This window comes from Columba livia, chromosome 6 (assembly GCF_036013475.1).
Source record: "Columba livia isolate bColLiv1 breed racing homer chromosome 6, bColLiv1.pat.W.v2, whole genome shotgun sequence".
Classification (NCBI taxonomy): Eukaryota; Metazoa; Chordata; class Aves; order Columbiformes; family Columbidae; genus Columba; species Columba livia.
The window spans coordinates 20,655,627-20,675,709 of NC_088607.1; the positions used below are offsets into that span (position 1 = coordinate 20,655,627).

Below are 20,083 nucleotides of genomic sequence, written 5' to 3' on the forward strand. Positions count from 1 at the left end.
TCCTGAACAACAAAGAATTGCTCAAGTCCAAACACAATTAACCACATCAAACATGAACACATCTTTGTACAGTGAGTTTTGGCTTTAGTCCTTAACATTCACCATGAAGAAATATTTTTTTACATCTACAGAAACTCCTCTTCAAAGCTACATAGTTATCAGAGAATAATACACTTATTAGTTTGGTCTCTCTGGACCAAAATATCGTAACTGTCACAAAAGGAATGGTTTTATTTCATTCCTGATATTCCTGATGCTTTGAACATATTCTTTTTATGCAGTGTCACACATGCAGCCTTCTAACAGTTTCTGACCAGTTAGCAATGCCATTTAAAAATATCGGATTGAGTTTTTAATATGAAGTAGAAACCACATATTCACACCATCACATTTAACAGGCTGGAGACACAGTGTTGATTTCATGCAGTTAAAATGCTCAACCAAATGGCCTTTACCTTCCAGGCTGTTAGGAGCAGGAGAAGCATTAAGGACATCAGCTACAGGGAAATGAAGTCAGAGAGGGAATAAGAGTAAAGGAAATTAAGATTTACAGCCAGAGAAATGAAAATTAAGTGTCAGTTGTAAAATGCTTAGCCTTAAGCAAACCTAATGCATCAGTAAGGAAAATAAAACTGAAAATCTTTTAGAGAGTTTACAGACCATTATTTAGATTAGTTTTGCCAAAATATTAACTTAATTAAAGATCCCAAAGAATAATCACTGTAATAAAGCAGTAAACCATGCTGCATATTCCTTCATATATTGGAAGGTGTGAATGTTTCTTGCTAGCTTCAGATTTCTCAAACCTCCTCTTATCTAGAATATTGCTCAAAAGTCACTTACTGCAGTTGGCTTGCAACATTTTCCTGGCAAGTCTGTTGACATAGTTTTTCTCAGCAATTTACATCTACACTATCTCCACCCTGTCCCACACAAGGAGTATTCTCAAGCAGCCAGTTAGGTCAACTATCTAGCTAAATGCAACTGAAGGCAGCACTGGCACCCAACTTGAAAAATTTTCCTATTAGCATAAACAATACTGCTATCCCACAAGCAGTGTCAGGTCCTGAAATGCATTAATTAATTTTGTGACTATTTTTTAAATCATTAAACACAGAAGCAAGTAATGTAAATAAGAGACCAACTGGAAAGAAGTCCTGTGCTGCAGGGCATGCTCAAGCCTTACATCGTCTTTGAACTTAGTGCCTAGAACTTAAACCAGTACCCATTAGATTTAAAGGTTCAGTGTGTAAAGTACTTTACTGTTTACCTACGAGAACATGCCCAGCTGCATCAGCGCAATGGTCCATCTAGCTCAGCATTCTCTTTCCGACAGTGGCAACAGGAGATGCTGTGTAAAGAACGCATCAGCCACTGGTCATGGTCTGACTCCCTAGAACCACCCCAACATCCACAATTGCTGAATATTAGGGTGTTGGACTGTACATTTCTACATATAACATTTGCTTATAAACCTGTCCATGAATTTGTCCAATCCTTTTTTTTTTTTCAATCTGCTGATACCATTTGCTTCTGCAATTCTAATTGGTGCCAAATTCCAGAAATTTACTACTGGCTGCAGAAAGAAACACTTCACCTCTTTTGGACTGATCTTCCACTTATGATATTGAGCACCTCCTCAACCTAATGAGTTCTGTACTCCCTTTATCTACCACTTCATGATTTAGTAAACCTGCTTCAAATTCACCTCCCAGTCCTCTTCTCTACCAGCTGGAAAATTCCAGCCTTTTCACACTCATGCAAAGCCACTGCCATAGTCGCTTTACTTTTTTCCTTTTCCTTCTCTCTAGCTTCCTTAAGTCCACCATATTCTTCTCAAGATCTGGAGGCAAGACCTTGACACAGAACTCAAGTTGTGGCACATTAAGGTTACATAAAGAAGCAAAAGTTGTTCTGTTTTCGATACTGTTCCTGATGATCCTCATCTTTTGGCTGTTACTGCACACCAAACTGAGGATTTCAGAGAACTTTCAATGATTCCATGATCTCCCAAATCGATATTGCCATTGTTGTGCTTAGATTCATATAAGCAAGGTTTATTTCCCTAAATATATTACCTTACGTTTATCTACACTGAAGCACATCTGTAACTTGTTTGTTCCCTTGGTCAGTTTTGTGACCCGTTTATGGAGTTTAAGAATGGTGGAGCATTTAGCTACTCAGAGAGCTTAGTATCATTTGTAACATCACTGCTGTCTCATTGGAAAAACACACTGTGATCTACTTTGATATAGTCTCTGAAAATTACCAATTAAAAATAACTAGTAACCCATTTAGAAGCATCCAGCGTGTTCAACCCATGCATTGGGGTTTTGACAGATGTCCTTTGACAAAACTTGAGAGGATTAAATATTTCTGACTCCAGCTGTTTACCAGAATCTACCAGCCCTGCAGCAAGAGAGGCAAAAGAATGCATGACCTCAGCTCAGCTGCCTCAGTGTGGCACATTCTGTCCATCTCTGTAGTTGAATCAAATGTGTCTGACTGAACCAGAGAGCTAAGGAAGCAGTGGAAGTTACTAACTGCAGTACTTTTCATCACCTCTGGTATGCCAATCATTATATCCAATCTATAAATTGCTCCGAAAGGTGGACTTATGCTAAACTGCTGGTTCCTGAAGACTGGGATAGCTGAAGCACAGAGAGCACATGAACTTACAAGGCAAGTCAGTCAGATCTGCTGTGTCCTTTTTTCACCGAGCAGCTTAAAGCTTTAATAAAGTTTCTGTATTGAACAAGCCAGGGATTCAGTAGCTTCTCTACCTTTATGCATGAAATGAACAGCTGATGCTGAAAGTGTAACTAAAATAAGTACTTCAGCGGTCTCTGGGATTAGGCAGTAACTAAAGAGGACCTCAGAGAATATGCATCTTAGACCAATTTAATGGTGGTCACACAGATGAAAGAGCTAAGCCTGTTGTTAACCTTGAGCTTTCAGGTGTCTAAACTCCTTACGAAAGACAATACAGGTGAATGTAGGTAGAGTATACTATCAACATAACCATTTTTGAACAAATAAAATAAAATATAATTTATCAAGACTAAAGTTTAGCATACACTGCACAGTTAAAACCTCTAATGGCTGCAGTTAAAGTCACACATAAGTCCTCTACAGAGTCAAATTATTTTCATGGTATTATAAACTACTGCACCAAAGTGCCACCAGGGACATTCAGTACATCTTCCTTACAAGGTAAGATAAACTTAACTACATCATTCCTGAACCAGAATATTTACATGCCTTATTGCTACTCTTCTAAAAACAGCACTGTAATAAATAAATAAATATATATAGTTACCATCAGACAGAGATTCATAGTCATAGTCATATTCATCCTCTTCATCTTCGTCCTCTTCATTGGTAGGTGTGGTGGGGTTGCTAGCACCATTGCTAGCCTGTGCTTGCATGTGCGCCAGCTGGTGAGCCTACAGCAACAGAACCACTTATCACATTACTGGCATTTTTAAAAAACAAAAGTTTTCATCACTGTTTGCATCTTATGTGAAAGTGATGAATCTATAAAATGAGAAATAAGTAGGATTATTAAGATCAAACTAAAATACTAATTTAAGGATTTGAATATAAAGAAAACTTGAACTGGTAGAAAAATACCCAATAAGATATGAAACCTAATTCATTATGGGAAAATGTCCATTTTGCACATTATTCAGAGCAAGACCACCTTTTTCCAGTCTGAGATATGCTGTTTTGGAAACATATTAAAACTTTTTTAAAATATGGAGAATGTCCATACACTGGTACAATTAGTGTGATTTACTTATTCTGATACAATAGTTCAATTCTAATTCAATTGTATTTACATTTTGGATAAAAGCAGTTAGTTTTCAGTGATTCAATCTAATTGCTGACTAACCACAAACATTGTTAAGTTGAGGCTACCAGAGATGCATCCCTCATTTTCAGAAACCAAAAATATTCTCATATAGGTATAAGCACTACTTGAGTAGCAGAGTTCCTCCAAAATGGGTGTAAGAGAGTATTTCCCTGGCTTGAAAATGAAAAAAGAAACAAGCAGAATTCTACCCAAAAATATGACATAATGTATATTATATATACACACATACTCAATTCATGTATCTATTTCTCAAAAAACATGAGCAGCAAATAGCCTCAGAATGAAACTTCATTTATGTTTATCACATAGGGCATGTGGTGCTAATCACAATATTATGAAGCATTATAAAACTAAAATACACAAATTTTGTTATGCTGTGCCTCTGTACCTATACTTTACTACATGTCTTGTCTACTTATTTGGAAGTGTTACAATCCACTTCAAACACAAACTTTTTCTAACAAAAGTTAGAATGTCACTGCTTGCTACTAAGAAAGGACTTTACCTTTTGTTTCAATATATCCACTGGTGTTTGATGGGCTTTCAGCTTCTTGTTTTTAAGCAGGATTTTTCTTTTCAGTTGCCCAGGTGAAGGAAGCATGGGATCATCAGAAAAGTCACTCTCAAATAAAAACTTTGTTACCAGCTTGTCTCCAAATACATTCTGAAATATAGAGAACATGTGACATATTATGGAAAATCCCAAATCATGTGCTTAGAATAATCACCACAACTTATGGTCTACCTTGAAAATTTCAGCCATCTTGCGCTGTTGAGGCAATGAGCAGTGGTTTTCTATTGATATGATAATTGGCATGTCGGAGGTGATGAATGCATTGCGGTCAATAGCTTCAACCACCTCCTATGAGAAAGAAAGGTCATCGAAAGAACATGTGATTATTTTGCAGCATTCAGTTAACTTAGGGTTAGCTGAAAGGGGAGAAAGGAAGGCATCTGTTTTCCCCTCTAAGAAGGAGGAATCCACAATTTGTTTTCAAAACAAGCTCCTACAGATAAACCTAGCATCTTGTTACAACAGAACTGGTAATGGCTACTTATGTTAGTTGTGTTGACAGTGAAAGACAGAAAATTACAGTACATATGCTACAAAAAATAATTTGAAAAGTATAATGTTTTTAGCAGAGGAGTTCATGTCTGATATGGTGCATAATTCATATTCTCTTAGGATTTAGTCCATTTGTACTTTTCTAGTAGGTGATTTTTTTTCCTCAATTACAGAAAAAGTTAATGATTTTATTCTAACTTTTTGTTTCTATGTGCAATTACCAGCATACCTTAAAAGAGATCTTAGTAGTAAGAGTGTGCCCGTGATAAATGATAGGCATCCCATCATCACCATCCCAGCAGTCTAATTCTACACTTCTGCAGCCTTGTAAAAGAACCTACAATGCAATTGAACAGTGTAAGCACGGATATACCACAGTCTCATGCTATCAAGGCAGAAGACGGACATTGCAGAGCTAAATGAAAGCCCAGTGATGAAGCAAAAGAGCAATCTCTGTGGAATAAACACAGTACACAGAAGCTACAGCCCCCAGGTAACTGAATTCCCTACGTTGAGAAGGAGTGGGAAAATTAAGAAAACATTTATGTTCACAGGAGAAGTACCATAAAGCTTTGAAATCCATGGTATCTCACAGGACACAAGAAATCTGTTTGCAGAAAGTGGTTCTTAAGTGTATGGCTTAATGTTGTGAGGGAATAATTTCTGTATTTCTACCTGCAAAAACAACTATAAAGCAACATGGCAATTTATTCCAGGTTGCTACCATGACAGCTTATAGGCATGGCATCTGCAGTTTGTTTACTGGTTCTTTTTGTTGTTGTTTTTAGGTTTTTAAATAGAAAAAGGTCCGAAAATAATGTCTTACGAACAGCTTCCACAAGGATAGTCAGAACTGAAATGTGCCAGGTCATCTTATTTAATGATATTAAGAAAATTTACAGCCATCCATCCACTTTTTATTTATTTTAGAAAGCCCTACTTGCTAGAAAACCACTGAAGAAAGCCAAGAGGAATGACGGAGGGAAAGATAACCCATCTGTTGGCAGCCCAGCTTATTATTGCTATGAATATTTAGTATGCTTATAATTCAAAGAGTTATCTCTACTATGATTAAATATTTTACTGACAACAGAGATCTTGACAATTAAAACCATTTCCAGCAAAAACATTCATGAACAAATAAAAAATTACTTCTATTCAAAATCCAAATAATTACATTTCAGGTGGTTGTGTCCATAGCTGGCACATCACCACTTCTGTGAGAGCCAGACACACTGACCCAGGATGAAGTGCCCCTTCTCTTCTGGTGACAACTACTCGACAGAGAGAAAGAATCTCTTCTGCATCATGCAAATTTTGGAGTCAGCTGAGCTCTGTGTCAGTTCCCATCTATTACCAACACAGTACTCACATCGCTCTGTGCAGTGCTGGAACCTCCTTTGCAATTGTGCTATTCAATGCAATCCTGTTATTTGGGCTTTCCTAACACAGCCTCACCCATCTTGCAACTCCAGGCAAAGCAGCACATGAGATGCCAGATGAGCCCTTCTCAATGATGAACCGTTAACATTTAGAGTAATGATAACACTACTCACAGGAAGTTTGATGCTTTCTCTAGCATTTGGTAAATACACAGACACACAAATATATATATACATACACACACACATATACATACATATATATATATACACACACACATATATACATACATACATATATATACACATGCATATATATATATGCAAACAAACACAGAACCAAAAGCCCTAGGGAGAAACTGTGCTTTTCCCGTTTACCACGAATAAGGCATAAAGTCTAAAAAATGGTAGAATATTCCTAGAAGTAATGTTTTTAGAAGTTATAGTTCCATTTGCAATTTGTCTTTGCAGTGCAATGCACAGTATTTGAGTAGCATTTTGGACATCTGAATGAACTAAAATATTAGATCAGTCTTTCCTGTGGGAAAGTCTAATTTTAGTAGGTTGGGTCAGACCGACTGGTGTCTAAATGCTATGAATCTCAAACTAAACCCATTTTTTTGCCTTAGTAAAGGCATTTGAGCACAACTGTGCTTACAGGCAGCTTTCCCACACATCTTGTTTTCCAACATTTTGCAAGCAGGGGTTTAGGACATCTAGATTTTCAAAGCAAAAAGGTCATGTTTCTTTGACTTGCCAGTTAAAGGAACAAGTTCATGTTGAAAACTACACAACGATCCAATTCTGCATACCTGGCTGTAGAGCTCTACCGAGGACTCTCCTTTAAGCTGATGGCCAGTAAGGTAAGTATTGTGTGAAGATTCTATATAGTAATATGACAGCGGAAACTGCAAGTCCTCAGAATTCTCTTGTGACTCATCGTTTTTGGAGGCAAAGTTGTCTTTATCCATCAAAAATCTAGAAGTGAGAAGATGTGAAGAAATTTAATGCTGTGCTGAGTATTTTGTGACTGTCATACAGACATCAATACATTGGTGTAATCTTCATATATATATATATATATATATATATATAAGTATATACACATATAATTTAACACATTACCTTGCAAATCCTTCAAAAGATAGCAGCCCCTGCTGGCACATATTCACACTGGGTTCAAATTTCTATAAAGAAGAAGAAATTCAAGATATCTATATCTATATAACAACAATTTTTAGAAATACAGCTTCTTCATATTGTCATAGTGTAATCTGGTCATTGAACTAATCAGGTAGTATGTAAACCCAAGTCTTTTTGTGGATAAAGTAAGTAGGTGCCTGCAGTATGCGCACGCTTGTTTTACAAATCATTAAACAAGCATACTGAACTCATAATTGTAAATCATAGAATCATACAGGTTGAAAAGTACATTGCGAGGTCATCTAATTCAATCTCCTGTTCAAAGCAGAGCCAGCACTTAAGGTGAAATAAAAAAGGGTGTATAATCAGGCATTCTTCTCCAAGCTCTTGTGCTTAAACACAACACACCACCACCTTGAATTAAAGAGACTTGTGGTACGCTAACTTGAGTTTCTTTAGAATTTCTGTTCTTTAAACTTTGCAATTTTATATTACATGCTGATAGCTGAAATATAATTTTTAGTCTTTGTTACTTGCTAAATGGGGGCTTAATTTTGGAGTATATTAATTATGCGTGTTTGGAGGAATTCAAAGTTTTGTACATATTTTCTAATCACTCCAGCCATTGTACACAAGGGAATAAAATGTCCATAAAATAGAAATATGTGGATACAGTGTTTCTTTTAAATTCCAAGTTAGGGTTAAGCTCTATCAAAGGTGGTCATAGACAAGGAGAAAACAATTCACTGTCATAAACACTTTTCCCAAGTGGTGACTAGGGAAATCCCTTTTCTGGATAAGCATACATAGCAAATAAAACTGTTTATTGGCATTTTTTTATTTTTATGAACATATTAATGGACATCTGCACAATTTTATATCTCAGAATAAAGACAGTATTAACTTTTTAATTCAAGTAAACTGTAGTGACAACATCAGTGTGAAAGGAGATATCCACACATACATGCTGTTCTGGCTACAAGGCACACTATGCTAGTGGAGAAAACAGAAGTTACAAGACTTCAAGTAAAGAATTTGCAAGATGTTTGTATTACAGACCTGGATAATACTGAGGATTTCATCATAGGTGCAGTGTTCTCCTTGGCAATTCACTAGGAAGTCGTTTAGCTGCTGGATTCCCACTCCAAATATTCCTAGCGATGTGCTTTCAACTCCAGTACCATTGGTTACGATACTGGCAGCAGCAATAGCATCAGATATTTGCCTCTGGTTGTCTGATAGCTGCTGCCTGCTCTTAATAAACAAACCAAGGTCTGAAACATTCCTAGTCAACAAATCTTAAAGAAAAAAAAAAAAAAGGAAATATAAATACAAGCTATATGTCTACTATATATACTATATAGCATATAATGACCTACATAAAACACATTATCATCTGCGTATTTTAGCACTGACATAGTAAATTAGAAGAAAAACATCTTGCTTCTATTCACTAATAGAAGAAAGAGCATTTAGGGTGTGTGAAAATAGTGGGAGTGAACTAGGAGTGTTCAATTACTACAAACAAAATCCTGGAAACTTTAATATGGATTCATCCCCTCTCAAGCACTGTCACTCAGGACTCTCCTGCTTCCCATCACCACCACATCCAGCCTCAGAGACTCTCCTTCGCTGTGTACAACCCCATACCCTTCCTGTGCAATCACCATTTATCTTCTTGCAGCCCCATATGCCAATTGTACTGTACCCTCCCCACAGGCTGCTTGGCAGAAAGACTGTTTTCCTTAAATGTGGACAAACCTCCAGATTTAGAATAAGATAAGTGGGGAATGTAAAGGGGGACAGAGGTTTCTTTCCCCCTTGTCTCACATAAAGCAGATCTACTACGAAACCAGATGAGACACAGGGCACAGCCTCCTCATTTCTCTTCCCTACATTTGCTTGGTGTTTTAGCACTTCTAGAGCTCCTGCAACCAGATAGATATCCCTGTGTTGGGCCCAGAGGCTCAGCCATGAGTTCTATGCCTCTACTCTACCAGTTACAAATATATATGGCTAATATAAAGCAGGAATACTTTTCTGCCCCTCCATTTCTGAAGTGAGAACCTGTCTTACATCCTGCTAAGCAGGATGGCAGGAATCCTTTAGTTAAACTTATAATTGACAGCTCTTTATGAGACTGACTGAGACGCTTTTTCTGAAGGCAAATAACTGAAGCTGTTCAGCACTCTAACAGCTGCATTTTCCTCTTCAACAAACCTAAATCAGGCTGGAATCCACTGCTATTTTCATCAATCTTCAAATTAGTGTAAAGAGGAGCAGGCTCTGAACTGGATCTATTGCAAGGCACAGCATAGATATCAAATAGGTCTTTCAGATCCTTGCGGCTACGGACACTGCAAAAAGAGTTGAAAAGTTCATTTTTTTTCACTTTTATAAACTTGAATGAATGAGATCAGTGCAGAATAAAAATATATTTTACCTGAAAGATTTGAAGAGCTCTACAAACTCCACAAAAGTCATGTTACTATCGGACACCATGAAGTTTTGAAACCCCTTCATTCCTCCTTTAACGCGGCCATGCCAGCTACTGCTGCTCCATGTGCTAAATCAGAAAGACACTGCTATAGTTTGGTTCTGTTAAATTTCCACTTACTGAAATATTACGCATTACTGCATTAACACTTTATTTGTGCTTTCCTTTAATGTATTTATTACCAATATCTGGAAGAAGCAAATAAAGCAGTATATTACAAGATGAACAATGACAGTTTGTACCTTCTTTTATAGCAACTATTCTCTCATGACAACTGCAGACTTTGTCAGAATTAGTAATGTATATGCATGGTATTTAAAACTCTCCCGTGTGCAAAAGGGCCTGATGGAAATAGCAAAATTACAGCATTCTTATTTTCCCTTTAAAGAAAACAATTTCAGCATTCCCGTAGTGCAGGCTGTTTATGAGGTTTCTTGAAGATTTGCTAAGGGGAAAAATAAAAAGGATATGGAATTCCTTAAAGCTCTGTGCTTTTAAGATAAAATAGTATTATTCAGACTTGATACACATGAAAAACAAATATTTTCCTTATGCACCTGTTTTTTTTTTTATATCTGGGATCATTTAAGGAGCAGATTTTAAGAAGGATAACCCTTCCCCTTTCCTGGCACTCAACCCTCATTGTTTCCCAGCCCATGGGTTTCCTGAATACTTCCCAAGAACAGTCAGGATTATCACCAGATACCTCAAAGACAGGTCACGCTACAGTTCTCTTCTTCTAGGCTTGGACAGTAGCCTCTGGAGGCCATTTCCTTCTAGAAATTCGGTTCTAATGATTTCCTCCTTTCAGCTTTGTGGGCTGAAGGAAAGCAGGCTGGAATTTCTTGAGAGCAAAGGCATAAAACGATCGCACAAACAACTACCTGTTTGGTGCTAATTATTTTAGTTGACTTCATAACACAAAGCCCAGCCAATTTCATTATAACTGCAATTGCTAACCTAAGTCGTGCAGCTGAACAAAGTTTTTGAAGCAGAACCAGTACATTTCCAAACACCACATCCCAAAATCTTGAGGCTACTACAGGATATACACTAGTAAGTGTAGTTAGGCTGTGACATGAACTATTCCTTGAGCAGTATGAACAAGTGAATTTCATGTACTGATTTGCAATGATGACAGCAGGATGGGCCTAAACACCTATGGACACACATTGCAGGAATGGGATCCATTAGCATCCTGAAAATTGAGGGATCTAAGCAGCCAGCACAAATATAATGAGTTTTCTAGTTCAAATCAAAACTAACTCCAGAAGTTACAGTATTTTTTTCAAAATGTCAAACTAGGTGACCACATGTCAGACTTCATTGCTCTGTAATCAAATCTACAAATCCATTAATCTATGAGTTCTGTCAGGTTCAGTACAAATAGTTCCAAGAGCTGTGATGGAAAACCAGGATCAGCTTGTTTTCCTGTTCACTTGCTACAAGCAGATGACTTTTTACATAAATATGCTAGATCAGATTCCTCAGTTCACTCCTGGCCTGGGATGGATGCATGCAATTGAAACCAGAATGTGATTTAAAAGTATTAAAAATACCATCTACTTCAGTTGATAATGTTCCATTTGTTTGACATCACTATGGCAAGTACTGATAGGCTGCATATAACTTTTTGGCTAAAATAATTCCTAACATTTTTATCAGATAAGAAAAATAAACTGTGATGAGGAAATACTCTTGAATCCAGAAAATAGACTAGAACTGTAGAGTACTGAATGGAAGACCAGCAGCAGACAATAACGTTCAGCATTTCACCAGATCTGATCACTGAACAGTATTTTCCACAATCATCCCACAGGTAATAAATACAAGTTGGTTAAAAAAAGCCAAAGAAACACCAACCTCACCCCCACCCAAGAAAACCTTATTGCTAACAACAACTAAACTGTAATTAGCAGCTGTCTGGATTATATGTGTATACAGATAATGAGAGGGGCAGTTTACCCTCTCTTTGCAAATCAGCCCCCATCTCCAATTTTCCATAACCTGCTGTTTCCCAGTGGTGTTACCATGATTTCTCCTGCTTCCTCCACCTTACAACAGGCAGCATCAGATTTCCAAAGAACTTGGGAATTTACTGGATGCACATCTGCTTTGAAAGAATGACAGGAGACAACTGCAGGCTACCTGTGTTTAGAAATTATCTGGACATCTGGATTGTATAAGGATTTATTCTCAATGTAAACTATTTGTAAGGAGGTCAGGAATATCAAGGTTCTGAGTTATAAAAATAAAAATACTGTTCTTCATTCTCCACCTGTAAGAACTGTTATTTAAAACGTACAACAAAGATGGCTATCATCGTATTTAGATTTTTTTTTCATTTTAAGAAATTTTATTTTATTTAGCACTTCTCACTTGCTGGAGACATTGATCTACATGACTGGTCAGGGAAATTTAATGCACATATACGGCAAGAGAAAGAGAAAAGGGACTAGAAATCTCTCTTGTTCTCCTCCTCCTAGCTGCTAAACTGCAGCTAACCATCATTGTTACCAGCTCAGCTTTCTGTGCTGCAAAAAGGCTTCTGCAGAGCCCCGTAGTAACCTCTGCTCCCTGCTCTCCTAAGCTCTGTGTTCTGTGAGGGATCATGCACTTACCTAATGTGGACAACCAGCTCACGTCCAACGCTGCCTCCAACTATTAAGCCTTGTCTATGTTTGAGTCTAAATCCAGATGCTAATCTGCATTTATAAACTCTGTTGGCTCTAATCTGTGCAGAGTATGCACATGAGCACTCCCAGCGGATCCCATATTTCCTAGTTATTTCATTATCTAGGTCATTCCAACTTTGCTACTTTGGAAAATGGGTATTCATTTATCTTAATTTATGATGCTACTGACAAAACTGGTTGAGTATAACTTAAGTATATAGCTTGATTTTTATGAGACTGCAAAACTAACAACAACAAAGCAAAAGGAAACAAAAGATGTCTGTGTTCAGCCTGTGTGGGTTTCCAAACTTACTTTGCTCATGTGTCACTACTGTTAAGGGTAGCAGCTTCCAAGAAGACTATTGCACTGCTTGCTGTCTGTGCGTACCACAGTTTGTGGATCTGTGCCCAGTCTGCTCCTCTGTCAGTTACATCTGCACTGCCAAAGGCATCCATTCTGCCACTTTTTCTGAGGGGGGCAGAAAAGCTCAAGTTCACATTGCTCTGTACTTCCCAATAATAGGCTAAGGTCTTGTTTGGTCCACCATGGTGCTTGCCTGTCTCTAAGACATAATTTTCATTTTTGGTGTGTGTTTTATCTGAACTAGCTGAAATTAGATGTGGCATGTGCTCTTGGCTGACAGACTGCCTTTGAATAATGTAACACAAAGCAACAAGACATGCCCTGAGTGTGGGTGGATTTCCTGAAGGTACAATTCTTGCGGGGATCATGTCCTACAAGACAGTATATTATAGGTAGTTTGAGACTGAGTAAGCTCTCCATGCATACTATCTAATTACACAAGACTCTGGAGCAATTATTCCCAGAACTGCACCTAAATTCCCTCTTGGAGGCAACCAGTTGCTTTATTCTAAAAGAGATCTCAGGAGTGAATTAATACAGGGTGGATGATCACAGGACTTTGCAGCACAACAGAGAGCAAACCATTTGACAGCTTAGACTTACTGGTTGCACTTAACGCACTACAGATACTTTTTTCTTTCAGCACACGTGAAATGTCCACACACATGAAAACTGGCAAGCACAATTCAGACCTATGAAGGGTCTGAAGGGTAAATACCAAGAATAAAACTCTCCAGTGTTCCAAGTCGCTTAACAGCTCATGAAAACTGGGTCAAGGCAACGGATAAAACACATAATGCCATTCTGAGGAAGATTTCCCTCAGGACAGATGAAACAGACATATAGCTGTATCCTGAACAAATTCTAGCAAAAAAGGTCATATCAAGTCGGGGAGAGCTTTATCAAGTGACACCATTGAGCTTCTAGACAACCTTACCAGAGAAAACGTGTCCTAGCTCGGGGAGGCCCAGAGTGCTAAGCTGTTCAGGGATCTGTACAGAAACCCAGGACTGAGAGGATTTAGAGGAACAATAGCTGTCCTTCCCCCAGGAATGCGAGTTCTCTGTGGAGCCTTTTAATCTCATTTAGAGAACAACAATTATTTTGGCATAAAAGCAAAAAACAGATTTGCAAAACAGATGCATTTTCAAGAGGCAGTAAAGCAGTATTTCTTCAGTTTAATGTAAAAGAAAGCTGTTCCAATCTTTAAAAAAAATAAAGGTAAGTGTCTTACAGAGATAAATTCTAGTCCATCATGTTCATCCCATGGTTGTGAGTGACAGTGAAGAACAAAAAGTAAAGAGCATAGTAGGATTCTCAGCAGTGTTAAAAGGAGAAGCAGCCAACCACAGATGTCCACAGGTGGCTCTACTGCTCACAGCTATTGCCAAACATTTTTTAAGTGTAAAAAAAATCCCTAAGATAAACACAACATAAACCATTACATAAGACATGCCTCTTCAAAAATAACATTCTACCAGCAGCAGTAGTCTCTAATCTCTTCCATTGTTCACCACTGGTCTCCTGGAAAACCCAAGATTCATACTCATAATGATACCTCAAATATTCATTCAGTTAAAAGACACTGCAAGGCCTCTGTTGAGACTGTCTTCTTGTAAATCATAAAGTACCATCCACAAGCCCCACATTGTTGTTATATTATTATTACTACAACTACTATCACACCACAATTATTACCACTCATAGAATCGATACCAGTGCACTGTAGCACTGCACAACCACAGCATGACCTTTTGCACTGCCTAAATGACACAAAAAGGATGAATATTCAAGGAAAGGCCTGTAAGAGAAAGATTTAAAACCTCTTCCTCCAGTTCCCTGGGACAGTACTGCAATCATCACCAGGAATGTCAGCAAAAATTAATACTCCCCCAGGTAGAAATTACTTGTGCTGAAAAACCTCAGAACTATAGTTCAGACATCTATAGCATTTCTGTTGCTTTTCATTATACAGAAGACATCTGTAACTATGATTTGGAGAAGATCTGGAGAAAGAGTTAAACTCTATATTTGTGTAGTTTTGGAACAGCATTCCAATCTGCTTCTGTAACAGACACAAACTGAAGCATGCTGCTCAGGGAATTGCTACAAAACCATCCACATATTCACGGGATTTCAGCTTAGATGTTATATGTTGTTCTGCAATGTTTTAGATGTCTATCAAAAGGCTAATGACATTTCTGGCATTGTTTTTATCACATTTCAATGGCTTGGCACAAACTTCACGTTTGATAATAATAAAGTAAGAGTAACTTTTTTTTAAGTCAAAGCATTGATTTTGTCCTTACCTAGACTGACTCTTGCTTGAAGACATTACAGGAGAGGAGACTGGTCTTGCTGGTGAAGATGTAGCTCCTAAAGTAGGAGATCCAGATGCTGTCAAAGAATGAGCTCTTCTTGATGGCAGGTTGTTAGATGGAGAAGCACTAACAATAATATTTTGATCTATGGAGAAAACAAAAGCTTGCAGCACAACATCTGGCCCAATAAAAATGCTTTTATCCAAGAGACCCATATTATAATTCAGTAACGCATAGTAAGACACTAAAGGGATTCTAGATTTGTCCCAAGATATTAAAAAAGATACACCACTTATACACCCATTTCATCTGAATGGAAAGGAAGCACTATTGAAACTAAACAAAAGAACAGAACAACAGAAATTAATTTAAGAGTTTATAGCATTTGGAGTTTCAACCAGAGTTTTCTATCTTAAATGTATTTTTAACACCATAAAACATGTCTGCATAGAAAGACTTTCAGCAAAACTCTGAGGGACTTTTAAGTAATGAAGCTACATATCTACCTGGTTCTTCTTGTTCATCAATATCTTGAGGATCTGAACCACTTCTACTGCGATATTCCTTACAGCTTTTTGCCTTCCGAGTTGCCATTTCATCATCAGTGGCCTCTCCACTTTCACCCTAGAAATAATGAGCACCATAATAAACATCCCCAAAACACTACTTTTCCCATTCTTTATCAACGCAATCTTTAACAAAACCATGAGATAAATCAGCTATTCTTTTTGAAAAAGACTACTGTGTAAGGCTGATGTCAGCAGAAAAGAGACAACTAAACAGGATACATAGTGAATTATGGGACCATCAGGTGTTACCTCAGTTTGATGTCACACAGAAGACAACGATCACGTCTCTCTAAAATGGTGCAGCTGGTTTTACACTATTCTGCTGGTGCATGGAAGCCCTAAGAGGGTGAATCTTGCCATCTGAGGATCTCCCCTACCTGCCCACTAGAACATGTGGAGAGCCTAGAGCTGCTAGTCCCAGCATTTTCCTCCATCCTGGCTATTGCCAAAAGTGGTTGAGTCCAGGAAAAAAAAGGAAACTGCTAGACGAAATTCAGTGTTCCTGTCAGCCACGTAAGATAAAACTGTGTGCTAGCCTGCAGGAGAATAACTGTGATGATGGGTTTGGGAACATGAAAACTAAAAGGAGCAAAGTTTAAAAGGAGCAAAGAAACTGACACCAGCCTCCAAATATCATTTTGCATGTGAATATTTTTATTATTGCCAATATTTTACGTTTACACTGAGGTAGCACCTAAAGGTCTCAACAAGATTCTGTCCCCTCCTGCTAGCTCCAGTGCCCCCATGTCATGAGAACACTTCGAGCATGAGAAAAGAAACACACACTAATGGAAAATAAGCCCAAAACCTGGAAGTACAATAAAGAGCTTTAAAACTATCATCTAACTTCTTATCTCTGGTCCAGAATATAGTTAGCTACACAGTAACTGCAGGAAGGACACAAATCAACTAGATAAGCAAAAAAATACATGAGTAACAAAATATTCTACCCTCATGAGTACTTTTTTCTTTTTCTTAGCTGTGCTTATTCCCAGAGTGTTGTTCCTCTGTACACCTGGTTTCTCAGAGCTTTTGGTGAGAGTTCCCGTGCTTGTGTTTCTTGCACTCCATCGTCTGCCTCCAAACAGTTCAACAGCCTGAGCCAAGGTTGGGCCTTCAAACCTTCCATCCTCCTACAAAAATTCCCAGCATTAACAGAACAAGGAGAACAAAATCAGACACATTTTCTTAAGCAATAATGTAGACATCTCTAAGGAACCAATTAAAGACAAAACATCAAGAGGAGTCAATTTTTAATTACTGCAAAGGGCTATTTTGTTTGCTACTTTGCTTTTTTTTTTGGCCCATCACTCAGTACTTCAGTATCCTGCTCAAGTACAGTCATTGCTTTTTCTTTAATAAAATACTTATTCCAAAACTCCAAACATATGAAGAGCTTCATAATAAAAAGAGATTTAACTTCAGTGTATGGAAAACATACAAGGCTTGACAGAACATTATGTACAGAATCAGATCTTATTGACTTAAGTTGTGTTACAAAGTTGGAGATTTTTGGTGCTCATCTTTAATCTTAGCTTGCTTATAAAATAAACTAACTGCATTACATTAAGTTGTTGACATATTTGAACTTTTCTCACACAAAATCACAGCATCTTTTACCTGGTAAAGGCTGACATACTGTTTCCGTAGCCACTGCAGTCTTTGATCAGGGAATCTCCTCATTTTTCTTACAGCTTTAGTCAATTCCAGCAATCCATCATACAGCATTCTGGCAGTATATTTTGGAGCAACAAAGTGCAGCAGCCTATTATCAGTAGTCTGAAGTCCATAAAGTAGTGTTATACCATTTTCTTCAAGGGACATATTACAAAGTTTATTTTGAACACACACAGTGTGCATATCAATGCCAGAATGTCCCATATATACCGCCTTGGCTGAAAACAAGTCCAAAAAACCTTCCACCAGTCCAGTATTACCAGGAAACTGGTATTTACCAAGCTCAGCAGTATTACCCAGCACACTCAGTTTTGCCTTAGCATTTGCAGGGCAAACCGTTGTGGGTTTTGTCCAAGTCAAAGTACTATTGTCAGGCTGAAGCTGAAGAAAGCACCGTGCTGAGAGATGTGTCTCCTGGTCATAATGAATGACGGTTGCCCCTTGTTGCATGAATTGATGGACGTCAGCCTTGATAGACAACACGTACCAAGGGATGAGTTCTATTCCATGGCGGAAAGCATTTTGTTGCTCTTCTGTTGAATTTGTGTCCCACTCCTTCAACTGCTCAAATATATCACTTTCAGAATCTGAAAGATCTCCGATTATAAATCTGTATGTAAACAAAGATGAGAGACTTACAGTGATACATGTGCTGATTTATACTATGATTGATGAATATTTTTCTGCTGTAGTTTAAATAAAAAGAATACTATCATTGCAATATAAGTTGGACTTAGGGGAACATTTGTAGCTTTTGAATTATTACAATTTATGTTATTGCAATTTTGAATGAATTAATAGTTGCTGCTATGACTAATTATAACTCCTGTAACAATATAATTGTATTTTCTTAGAACTTTCCAAACATTACATTAACAATAAAAAAATGTCCATTTGGATCCTAAAGCCAAATTATTCCAGTTTCTAAATCCACAGCATAAGATTGCTTCAGTTGAAATTATCAAGTATCATAAGTGGAAACTGTTAGTAGGATCTAGTGGACTGAAGTCAGGTCTTCTAACCTCTGTTCCGTTATTGATTTAATACGCAGACCTTTCACATTATATAATTCACTGTTTAACATTTGTAAAATAGAGGTTAAATACATACCTCCCTCATAAGAATGCACCAAGAATTTTATCAGATACTTTCCGTTAGAAAATTTACTTTTACTTAAGCAAAATATTAACATGAAACTTGTAGGCAGCAACTAAAATTTTTGAAATATTTTACCATAATTAGAAACAGTAAATACAGAGCAAAATACTGAACTAATAAATGAGCTAGTTTAAATAAAATTTCTTCCCTGCAGAAGCTTCTAACATGTATGGATGCACAAATGTTCAATATTTTGATACTCCTTTAATGAACACAAAAAAGAGCAAACTGTTCCATGCACAGCAGAACTAATGAAGCACATTTTCCTAAGGATATCTGGCCAATAAAATCCAAACCAGCTTCCTCTGCATATTCTTCAAGGCATCTTGTCTTAATATCCTCAGTGCTTCCCCTTCATACTGCCACAGTCTCTCAGCATCTGCCCATGTCCTGCCAGCTGAGCAAAAGATGATCCATGTTGTTACTTATTCCAAGTCACATATACTACCTCCCAAAGCTAAACAGCATGGATAACCATTAGCTCCTTCCTCAAACTCTTCCCTATCCAGGGCACTAATTAATTTGAATTTTACCCTTATTCCATACATCAAATCTACTGATTCCTCTATGAATTTATTTATCCGTGAGATCTCTACCTCTCTACCCAATTTAGTCAAAATTGGCCAACAGGTTGAGGATTTATTGTTTGTGGTGAGAAGAGTGACAAAGGAAGAATAACTGTATAAGCCTTAACTGTAGCTCTATTTTCTTAAGAAATCTTCCTAAAAATAAAGGTCATGCATTATAATGGACCTGGTATAAACGGTCTCACTAGACTCTTAACAGACACGTATATTAAAATACTTAACCGTATTATACAAGATTAAGATTTTTAAGCAGCTCTTTCTCCACTATGCCCTCAAAGCAATCAAAAAAAGTCTCTGCAAAAATGCTAGAAAATGTATTCTGAGACTAGATGTGCATGGCTGGAAGAGTCTTGTTTAGTGGAGACAGAAACAGCAGAGCTTCGTTTTTGCCTTATTTCACCTTTGATAGCACTGGCATTCTGCAGATAACATGTACAGGAAGCAGGTAAGCCAAGCACACACACGCAACCAGATACAGAAACAAACTCTGACATCAGCTGCCGGCAGCGACACAGCTCTTAGTTATTTGGAACACACTTACAGAACTCGGTTTGAATCAGAAGCTTTCGTTACATGTGCTGCACTGAGATGCAAGGAAGTGAAAAGAAAGGATAAAGAAAATGTTAAAACAGTTTTAGAGAGGAAAATTGCAGAGGATATGAAAAGGAAAGAACTTGAGGTTTCCCTTAGTATTTTAAAAGGTATTTACTGTAATTAGGAAAGTTTAAATTGATTATGCGATCAGGCTAATAAAGTGATGCCTCAAA

The 20,083-nt window shown here is 37.5% G+C and overlaps 1 protein-coding gene across 12 annotated transcripts in view; it reads right to left on the reverse strand.

The window, feature by feature from the left end:
- PLCE1 (phospholipase C epsilon 1) overlaps positions 1 to 20,083 on the reverse strand; it is a 154,929-nt gene that overhangs the window by 17,393 nt on the left and 117,453 nt on the right. For 7 of the 12 annotated variants that reach the window (XR_010473517.1, XM_065067450.1, XM_065067451.1 and 4 more), the window contains 15 exons: positions 19,858 to 19,899; positions 17,515 to 18,181; positions 16,845 to 17,027; positions 15,832 to 15,949; positions 15,314 to 15,470; positions 9,912 to 10,034; positions 9,689 to 9,825; positions 8,528 to 8,766; positions 7,451 to 7,512; positions 7,138 to 7,303; positions 5,173 to 5,280; positions 4,623 to 4,739; positions 4,383 to 4,541; positions 3,320 to 3,446; positions 456 to 497 (listed from right to left, as the gene is read on the reverse strand). Coding sequence is in view for 11 of the 12 variants with exons in the window: in XM_065067450.1 (XP_064923522.1) it covers positions 456 to 497; positions 3,320 to 3,446; positions 4,383 to 4,541; positions 4,623 to 4,739; positions 5,173 to 5,280; positions 7,138 to 7,303; positions 7,451 to 7,512; positions 8,528 to 8,766; positions 9,689 to 9,825; positions 9,912 to 10,034; positions 15,314 to 15,470; positions 15,832 to 15,949; positions 16,845 to 17,027; positions 17,515 to 18,181; positions 19,858 to 19,899 (2,447 nt within the window). In the remaining variant the exon portion in view is untranslated. The remainder of the gene's footprint in view (positions 1 to 455; positions 498 to 3,319; positions 3,447 to 4,382; positions 4,542 to 4,622; positions 4,740 to 5,172; positions 5,281 to 7,137; positions 7,304 to 7,450; positions 7,513 to 8,527; positions 8,767 to 9,688; positions 9,826 to 9,911; positions 10,035 to 15,313; positions 15,471 to 15,831; positions 15,950 to 16,844; positions 17,028 to 17,514; positions 18,182 to 19,857; positions 19,900 to 20,083) is intronic. The other 5 variants (XM_065067457.1, XM_065067456.1, XM_065067453.1 and 2 more) reach the window with 4 other exon arrangements.